The sequence below is a fragment of the Gossypium arboreum genome, chromosome 11 (assembly GCF_025698485.1).
Source record: "Gossypium arboreum isolate Shixiya-1 chromosome 11, ASM2569848v2, whole genome shotgun sequence".
Lineage (NCBI taxonomy): Eukaryota > Viridiplantae > Streptophyta > Magnoliopsida > Malvales > Malvaceae > Gossypium > Gossypium arboreum.
The window spans coordinates 6,575,643-6,585,133 of NC_069080.1; the positions used below are offsets into that span (position 1 = coordinate 6,575,643).

Here is a 9,491-nt window from a genome sequence, read left to right on the forward strand (position 1 = left end):
AAGGCCCTTCTTAATTCTTGAGAAGGGATCTTGTCTACTCTACTAAAAATATCATAAAGTTTTCTTTACAGTTCTTTGCGCACTATTATGTGAATCATTATCCAAATCTCTGGCTTTTTTTTTTAATACAGTTAAATTAGAAGTTTCATAAAATTTTAAAATTAGAGTAACTAGCCCCAATGAAGGGCCAGAAAAGGGGCGTTGACATGGTTCCTAGGGTATCAATTTTAAAATTTAAAAAAAAATGTACATATGATTTCACTGTAAAATAAAAATCCCAGAACAAGTCAATGGGTAGTGGAAAAGGGAAAAAGTAATAAACCGCCTACAATATTTCATAATCACTTCCAAGAAATTTGATAATCCTAAAAAAACAAATAAAAGTCCATTCACAAAGCGCTTTTCCAACAACATAGCCGGCTGCATGTTCCAAGCAAGAAACGACACACATTCCAAGTAAAATAAAAGACGCGACAAAGAGGTAGCCAAGGCCGAACCCCATACCAAGTTTCCTAGGTGGTCTCTTGGTTGCACCATAGGCAACTTCCCCTTCTCTTAACCGCCCTTTGAAAACTTGACCAGGTCTAACATCTCTGTGCCTTCAAATACCCCGTTCCCAACCTCACCATTTCATCAAAATTCATTCATTTTTTTTACACTTTCTATCACATATTTGTAAATCAAAATAGTTTTAGTTTTTTGGTCTTACTCTTACATAATGGAGACATCATCACCAAACTCAAACTATACCCTTTTTCCATTGATTGATATCAGTATGATCTTGTTGTTTCTTAGCTTGACATGTTATGACAGCTTTAGGAGTTTCATCTCCAGATATTATTGGTCTTTCCCACAATCCAAACATGGCAGCTCAAAGACATCATCCTCAAATCGGGAGAAAACCCAGAATTATGACTGTCCAAGCAAAGAGGCTTCATTTAATAATAATAAGGAAGATTGTGCGATAGTTTGCAGAAAAGATGTGGAGAAGTTTATGGGAAATCTGGGAATTTTTTGCAGCCTAGAAAGTGAGGAACTACAGGAATCCTATGGTTCTGATGAGCTTTCCAGGCTGTTTGAGGAAGAAGAGCCAAGCTTGAAAGAGTTGAAGGAGGCTTTTGATGTCTTTGATGTGAACAGAGATGGGTTTATAGATGCACAAGAATTGCAGAGAGTTCTCTGTATTTTGGGTTTGAAGGAAGGTTTAAAAGTGGATAATTGTAACAAAATGATCGGAAACTTCGATGAAAATAGAGATGGAAGAATAGATTTTCAGGAATTTGTAAAATTCATGGAGCACAGTTTTTGCTGAATCAGTATAATGATATTCAGATACACTGATTATTTTACTTACATTTCTTGTTATGTGGTTTATTTGATTTTTTTCATTTTTCGTTTCTGTTGGTTGCAATTGTGCTTATGAATTTTTAGACTGACAAGTGAAACTAATAGCCAGAATCAAAATCTCATGTATTTGAAGAGTACTTGAAAAATTCTATACATATGTAAATATTTATCAAACATGAATACTTTAAAAAATGAAAAAGTAGAAAAATGTTGAGTAATGAGTATACAAAAAAAAAAAAGCGCTCTCAATTCATTCTTTCTACAGAAAGCAACAATAAGTGAACATGAAAAGGAAGCCAACAGATGAAGGTTCTAAAAAGTTTAGAGGATAAATTTGTTTCCAGAAGCAAGAATTGAAATCCGTCAGAGGAAGGAACACTTTGCATCTAACTTAGTTTGGCATATGGTAAAAGGCCGGTTTTCGATCTCCAGTTCCTGATTCTTGCATTCATACATGTACTTGAACGTCAGCTAAGAGGAGCATGGCCTTAAAGATATAACCGCACAGGTAGGACTGGGGCATTATTTAACTGGATATAAAGCCTGACATTGGAATCAATGACCTAAAGAAAATAAATCTATTCATAAGTTATTTGTAAATATAAATTATAATAAAGGCATGCTCTAAAACCGTTTTAAGATCATCCATTGAGAGACTTACAGGGATCCAGGTAAAAAGAATGAGAGTCAACGATCCCTGGCTGTCTTGAAGATAGGAGTGGAGTCTTTGTCCTGTAAGCTATAGGACATACAAATTTTGTTCTCCATCCATCCAAGAGTAATGGTCAGTGAATCTATTACCAGTAATCTGCACATGAACAGCATCCATTTTGAAAACTGTGGAAGCGATTTGCATCTCTCACGATGATCATACTGTTTGTGAGCTTAGAAATAAGTTTTGCAGCTGAGTGGCAATCTTCACACATTCTAAGGTTTTTAAACACACGAATAGGTGCCTCTAAGGGAGCATGTATGAGTCCATATGCAATGGCCAGTTTCTCGCTGTGATAACTAAGATAGTCTTCCTTCTGCTCTTCCTCCACATCATGCAACACTGCAGTAACATCTGGTATATATCCCAGTGGCTTAATCCTGGCTAAAAGTTCTTTTACTTTCTCATAAATTTGAGTTGACTCTGGGTGTTGACAGTCATCTGAAACAAAAACATGGGTAATATTTCTTATCTCTATCCAGCTTACACCAGGTTCTTTCTTGATATTTCTCTCTCTCATCAATTTTCGGATCTTCACTACTCCATCCCACCTCTTTGCCTTTGCATAAATATTAGATAATAGTGTATATGTTCCCACATCATTAGGGTCCATCTCTAACACAAATTCTGCTATGCGCCTTCCAAAACCATAATTCCGATGTACATGACAGGCACTGAGCAATGTACGCCAAGCAATGACATCCAATTCTACTGGTATAGACCTCAAAAGTTCCTCAGCCTCATCAAGAAGTCCAGCCTTGCTCAGCAGACCAACAACACAGGTGTAGTGCTCCAACCCGGGTTCTACTCCAACCTGTCTCATGAATTGGTTCAAGTAGTATAAACCTTCTTTTACTAGACCAAGATGACTACAAGCAGAAAGAACCCCCACAAAGGTAACATAGTTAGGACATTCTCCTGCAGCCAACAAGTCATGAAACAAAGCCATAGCCTCCTTTCCTAGCCCATGATGAGAAAACCCGCATATCATCGCATTCCAAGTAATGCAGTCTCGATACATCATATCTAAAAAAACTTTACTTGCTGCTTCAATGTCGCCACACTTAGCATACATGTTGATCAAAGCATTTCCAACGATAACATGGTCCTTAAAACCTGACTTTACAATTTCTCCATATAGTACGTTTCCATGTCTTAGTGCGAACAATCCTGCAGTAGAGTTTAACATAACCGCAAAAGTAAACCCATTAGGTGAAACATCATTAATTTTCATCTCAGAAAACAGATTTAGTGCTTCCTCAAAGCATCCATTTTGAAAGTAGGCAGCCATGATTCCAGTCCATACAACCACATTTTTAACTTGGAGCCAATCAAAAGTTTTCCTGGCATTGATAACCTTGCCGCATTTCCCATACATATTAATGATTGCACTATTAACAAAAACATCCAACTCCACATCACTTGTCAAAATCCTACAATGCACTTGCAAGCCCAACTTTAAATCCTTAAGACAAGCACAAAGTCCAAAGACAGTAACATAAGTTACACTATCCCACTCTACACTCTCTCCCATCAGCCTTTCCAAAACTTGAATCGCTTCATTCAAGAACCCTTGTTGCACGAGTCCATTTAGAACTACATTATATGAATAAACATCATAACCAGGCACTAAACTAAAAACCCTCATAGCTCCTTTAACATCAGAAAACTTTGAATACATATTTATCAATGCATTCTTAACATATTGATGAAAAACCAACCCGGACTTGACCACATAACCGTGACACTGTCTACCCTCTAAAGCCTTCCCACCGTCAGAACAAGCTGAAAAAACAACCGCGAAAATATACTCATTAGGCCTCAAACTATCCACCAAAGTCATATCTTTGAACAACTTTAACACCTGCAATGGAAACCCGGTTTGCAAATATCCTGCCATAAGGGAACACCAAGAAACCAAGTTTCTCTCAGGCATTCTATCGAACACTTTCTGGGCAACCGAAATTCGGTTACTTTTGGCATAGATATTGATTAAGGAGTTTAATGGGTTTATGTTAGATCCAGTGGAGGTTTGATTGGTTACTAGTAAATGGGAATGGAGTATTTTGGCTAATATTAAGTTGTTTGTATCAGATGATACTTTTAGAAGCTTAATTATGTGGTTAAGGTGTACAAAGGTAGTTGGTTTGAATAAAACCTGCGCCACTTGGTTACCTGCTGGTTTTAGAGCGCGCATTTTCTTTTGGCTGGGTTTCTTCTTAAACAGCTCCACTGTCTTTTGTTACCATCCCCGGATCTTTTGTGATTGATTTTGATGTGTTCATGATTTCTTTTTTAAAATTCTGTCTCAGGATCCTTTCAATATATATATTTATGATGTTTTAGCTTATTTAAATATCAAGTTATTTGTTCCACTCAATAAATTTACCCTGTACTAGCCCCGCGCATCACACCACTTTTCTTTTTTTTTTTTGAGTTCAACCAGTCCAACTTATGTTTTCCAAATGAAATTACTATTTCGTGATTCACCACAATTCCTTTTACCTTTTCAAATTTTATTTTTAAATTTCCGTCTCTTTACTTTTAATTACAAATTTTATTAAATTCAAATTAATTATCATGTCATTTTTAATTACAGATTGAATTTTTTATTTCAAAATATCAAACAAAAATATTAACAATATAAACAGTTAAACCTAAATTTTACAATCTAAAAAGTAAAGGGATTAAATTCCTAAAATAAAAACATATAAATTAAGTTTCAAATTTTTTAAAAAATCTAAAAACTTAGTACAAAAACTTAAGATTTGAAGTATCTAAATTGAAATCCACCATATGTAATTAAAATATTTGGGTCTTTAATTTCACCATAAATTATTACCACGTGTGAATTTCAATTTAATTAGTCATAGTTTAGATTATTCCGATTCATAAATTATCTTGTATTAAATTTTTTCCAATTCTAAATCTATTTTTTCTATGATAATTTAATTACACATTAAATAATTATTCAATATTAAGAGAAAGGAGAGTAAGTAATTGATGAAAATGATTTTGTGATTAAATTCACTCACCTAACCTAATAACACAACGTATGTTTACATGATTATTTATTTTATTTAAATAACTATATGTTTTATTTCATTTTATTCATAATAATAGCTATTATTTAAATATAAACTCTTAATGAATTGAAAAAACACTAAAAAATTATCTCTTTTTTTCTTTAAGCCGTTTGCTTTTTATCTTTTTGTTTTGTTCAGCGACGGTGCCAATCTTCGAGCCGATTATCGTCTGCCTTTTTCCTCTCCTATCAACCCTTTCTTTCTTCCTTCTTCTCAACCACCACACGTTTATTCTCTCTTTTCAGTTTGCAAATCTATTTTGTGAGTATTTTTGTTGTCGTCACAAGTTGTGATGGACAGATGACGGTGCCTGTCATTCGTTAAATTTCCACCGGCCACCAGTAGTTGGAAAGTGGGTGGCTCTTCGTCAACTTCTTAACCTATTTTTGTTTTTGAGAGTATTTTAGAATAATAAATGATTTCAAGTGTCGATTTCAACCGGTGTTGTCTTAAGTTTTATACATATTTTTTGTTTATTTTTCTATTGTTTAATAAGTCTTCAGTTTTAGAATTTTTTGTCTGCTCTCGTAGCATGTTTTTTAGTTTTTCTTATGCATTTAATTTTAGTTTTACAAGTGATTTTAGGGATGATTTTGTTATTGTCCTTTCTAGTTTGGCGAATACTCGATTTTTGCTCACCGCTTTGGACCATTCGAGGTTGATTTCCTTATCATATTTAGTGTTTGCAATCACTCCAAATATGTCGTTCTTGAATTGTGATAAAGTCAATTGTCAACGTGTCATAATGTTCTATTGATGTTGAGGCTAAAGCCTTTATTGTGTTGGTGGAGCTTGTCCTTCACCATCTATGATGAGTGTTTACTATTTTTTTCCTCTAAATTGTATGGTTCCATTTATTGAATGAATTAATAAATTTACCTTTAACATATTTGTGATTATATAAAAAATACATGATTAATTATTTTAATTCATCTAATATAAAATAATTAAATATTTTATAATATGATATTATTTATCTATAAATTTCAATAGTTTAAATTATGGATAGATACCAAAATTACATATGAACTTTGGTTCAATGTGCAATATAATACATGATCTTTGATTTTGTACAATTTTATACAACATGTTAATTTGATTCAATTTTCATAAATAACTAATATAATTATTGATATACTAGCATTTTACGTTTGCATATTATATACACAAATAATTATATTTATCCAATATATATATAAATAAATTGATTTAAGTCAATCAAGTTGTTCATGTCAAGCTATTTCAAGCTTAGATCTTTTTGAGTTTGAATTATTTTCACTTTAATCTCCGAGTACCATTTGGATTTAGTTTTATGTTACATTTCATTTTTTTTTTTGGTGAAAAAGACAAACAACTCATATTAAACAGTTATAATCAGAAAATTTGAAACTCTAATAATCACTACTATCTTTTATGGAATTTTTGGAAATACTTGAAGAGTTGAATTTCTCTTTGAAGCTATTTTTGCAAGGCTGTTTGCAATTTGATTTCTCTCTTGGGGTATATGCTTGATTTCCCATTGTTCCGTAACTTATAAGATTATATGGATTTTTCTACCCAAGACTGAAGTTAACTCAGTCGTATAGATGCCTTGAAAAACTTTGATCACCTCCAAACTATTTGTGTGAATGAAAATCTTCTTGTATCCCTCCCTTTAAACAAATGTTAGGCCATCTAAAATTTCCTACAGTTTAGCATCAAAGACTGAGTATAAACCCAAATACCGATTATATCCAGCAATTCATTGCCCATCTTGTTTGTATGCCACCCCTCAAAAAACAGCCCACCTTGTATTCAACTTTACAATCCCATCCATTTGATACATTATTTGATAATATATAAATAAAACTTAGAACTAAATCATCTAAATTAGGAATTAAATGACCCAATCTAATTCTGCATTTCAAGAATAAGAAGTTAAATGTAATCACAAATTAAAAAAATAACTTCAAAATCAGATACCAATTCTCATAGAGCTTTTGTGTTTGTGCGAAGGTAATATCATTTTCTAAAAATATATTATTTCATTATATACAAAATAATTAGTGAATTTATTAAGAAAATATTTGAATTAAATTAATAATTAAAGCTTTTCATAAAAATATTTAATTATAATTTAATTATTTTATTTTATTATTGGAATTGATTCAGTTTTTTATTTGGGCTTTTGTGAATTTGAGCCTTTTTATGTTTGAGCTTGAATTTTTTGGATCAAATTCTTAAACTCGGGCTTATTTTATTATTTTTATCTTTGATATTTTATTACTTTTTGATATTTTAAATTTAATGATATTATCAATCCAACCTAATAAATAATATTAAAACTGGTTTTATTGAAGTTTTAATTGGTATATAGATGTAAGAGAATTTAATTGATATTTAATAAAAAATTGAATAAAATTTTCTAACTTTTGATAATTTCATAAATAAAATTCATAATTTAACTAAAATATTATTAAAAGACACTAGTAACGTCTTTGTTCTTTCATCATCTCTAATTTATGGAAAGTGGGAGATATTTGTATGTGTAATAAATGAGGGTTGAGAACAAAAACTCAGAAAACTAGTCAGAGCATAGATGAAAAAGACAGATGATGCATGTTAGGCATAAAAATCTATTGGTTTTAGGACCTCATCCATGCAAAGTCACATCCAACCCCCACTGCTCCATCGCCTCTCCCAGTTACTCCTTTTCCCTCTTATACCCTAACGGACAACCAAAACACCTTGGAGTCAGTTCTAAAGCTGCCTTCCTAGTGTAAAAGGAAGCCCCATTATTATTGCTTTCACTGCACATCCCCATCCCTCTAAACCTCCAACTCTTCTTTATAAAAGCCACCACCTTTCTCCTCCAATCCCCACTTCTTCTTCGCTGCTTCCTTCTTTCTTTCTTTCTTTCTTTCAATGATGCTGTTATTTTCTTTTTGTTTGTTTTATATATATCTTGTCTCCTTTGGGAAAGTTCCTACATCTCTTCATCTTTGTCTTAGGATTCTGGGTTCTATTTCATTGGTTTAGAGATCAATGATTGGCATATCATGTAGCAGTGTTTTTCATCTAAAGTCTTGCATGTGGAAACGAGGTTATCTATCTATATGTGATACAGCCAAGGATGACTTGCCGGCTCACTTCCACTTAACATAAATCATGCTCTCTAAATAAGCAGCTAAAAGTTAGATCACAAAGCTAAAACCTATATATGTTGTCATCAATTAATTTATAATAAATGTTAATTGATCGGCAAGTCATCTGTGGCTATATCATTGTCTCATTTTCTCATTCTAGATTTACGATGAAAATACAAAAATAGAACTGAATCCTTGGGTGCTGATGAACTGCTCCATAAACGCAACAAAACCCTTAGCTTCAAGGTAAATCAGAATGTCTAGTCTCATATTTTTACTTTTGCCTATGTTGCAATCTCTATCCTACTTTATTTACCTTTTATTCTTAATTATCTAAACTCAACTCAGTATACCTTTTTAAATTATTGAATTACTAATTAAATTATCTACTCGAGCTTAGCCATGGACACCTTACTTTCCCTACTACTATCTTAACCTTTCTCTCTTGCAGGTTTCAATTTGTTCCATTTCCTTGTTTGCTTAGTAAAGCTCATGTATCGATTCCAGATCAACATAACAAAGCATATATTTGTACATAAAGATATTAATTTCAAGTATTTTATATTCATATTTAGCGGTGCAAAAATTCACATGAATAATAAATATAAATAAATCATTTCTTTTAATATGGTAGGAAAGTTGAAATATTAATACATCCGTGCTATATTATAGACATTGTACATGGCACAGAACACCTATAGTTTGGCATTTTTTTTAGAAAAGGACAGAAAGGTTGGAAAGTGTTGTCATTTTCTGCTAAATTGAAATCATGGTAGTGTTAATGTCAAACAGTGTTAACTGTTTGGAAATTCTAACTTTCATCAAACAATAAAATAAGGCAAATTGTGAATTGCATTCATAATTTCAACATTTTCCTTAAGGGTCGAAACATTATACTTGTTTTCATAACTTAGATCATCGATGCGTCAGTCTCATTTATTTACTTTTTACTAATGATAAAATAGTTGGGCATAATGCTATCTTTTTCTTAAAATAATGGTATGGATTAATTAAGGTTAATTCTCAAAAAAACGAATATTCCTTGATAGTTGTAATTAAGATATATTTATGAGAGGTGGTACATTTTTGGCTTCACCTAGCATAAAAGGGCTTTGTCACTATTAAGGGGTTGTATTATAATGGTGGATCTCCCTTGAAAATATTTGTCGCCATTGTCTTGGTCTTGAGGGGAACAATCACTCTCTTAAGCTACTTGACAAA

General features: G+C 32.3%; 2 protein-coding genes and 1 long non-coding RNA gene across 5 annotated transcripts; 2 read left to right on the top strand and 1 right to left on the bottom strand.

The window, feature by feature from the left end:
- Window positions 1-605: 605 nt before the first annotated feature.
- Window positions 606-1,353, top strand: LOC108471301 (probable calcium-binding protein CML46). The gene has a single exon (XM_017772940.2). It carries the CDS (start codon window positions 719-721, stop codon window positions 1,310-1,312), a length of 594 nt encoding a protein of 197 aa, XP_017628429.1. The 5' UTR covers window positions 606-718; the 3' UTR covers window positions 1,313-1,353.
- A 157-nt stretch (window positions 1,354-1,510) lies between these two features.
- On the bottom strand, window positions 1,511-4,507 carry LOC108471300 (pentatricopeptide repeat-containing protein At5g39680). 3 transcript variants are annotated; one of them, XM_053022401.1, is made up of 2 exons: window positions 2,009-4,507; window positions 1,511-1,877 (listed from the first exon to the last, which is right to left on the bottom strand). In XM_053022401.1, the coding sequence occupies exon 1, from the start codon at window positions 4,254-4,256 to the stop codon at window positions 2,145-2,147; it is 2,112 nt and encodes a 703-aa protein (XP_052878361.1). In that variant the 5' UTR covers window positions 4,257-4,507; the 3' UTR covers window positions 1,511-1,877; window positions 2,009-2,144. The 3 variants fall into 3 exon arrangements, with proteins under 3 accessions (XP_052878361.1, XP_017628428.1, XP_052878360.1); XM_017772939.2 differs by having other exon boundaries at window positions 1,511-1,910; XM_053022400.1 differs by having other exon boundaries at window positions 1,511-1,925.
- Window positions 4,508-7,638: 3,131 nt separating this feature from the next.
- On the top strand, window positions 7,639-9,031 carry LOC128283707 (uncharacterized). Its single transcript, XR_008274116.1, has 2 exons — window positions 7,639-8,516; window positions 8,722-9,031. It is a non-coding gene; the product is annotated as an uncharacterized LOC128283707 (long non-coding RNA).
- The last annotated feature ends 460 nt before the right edge of the window (window positions 9,032-9,491 follow it).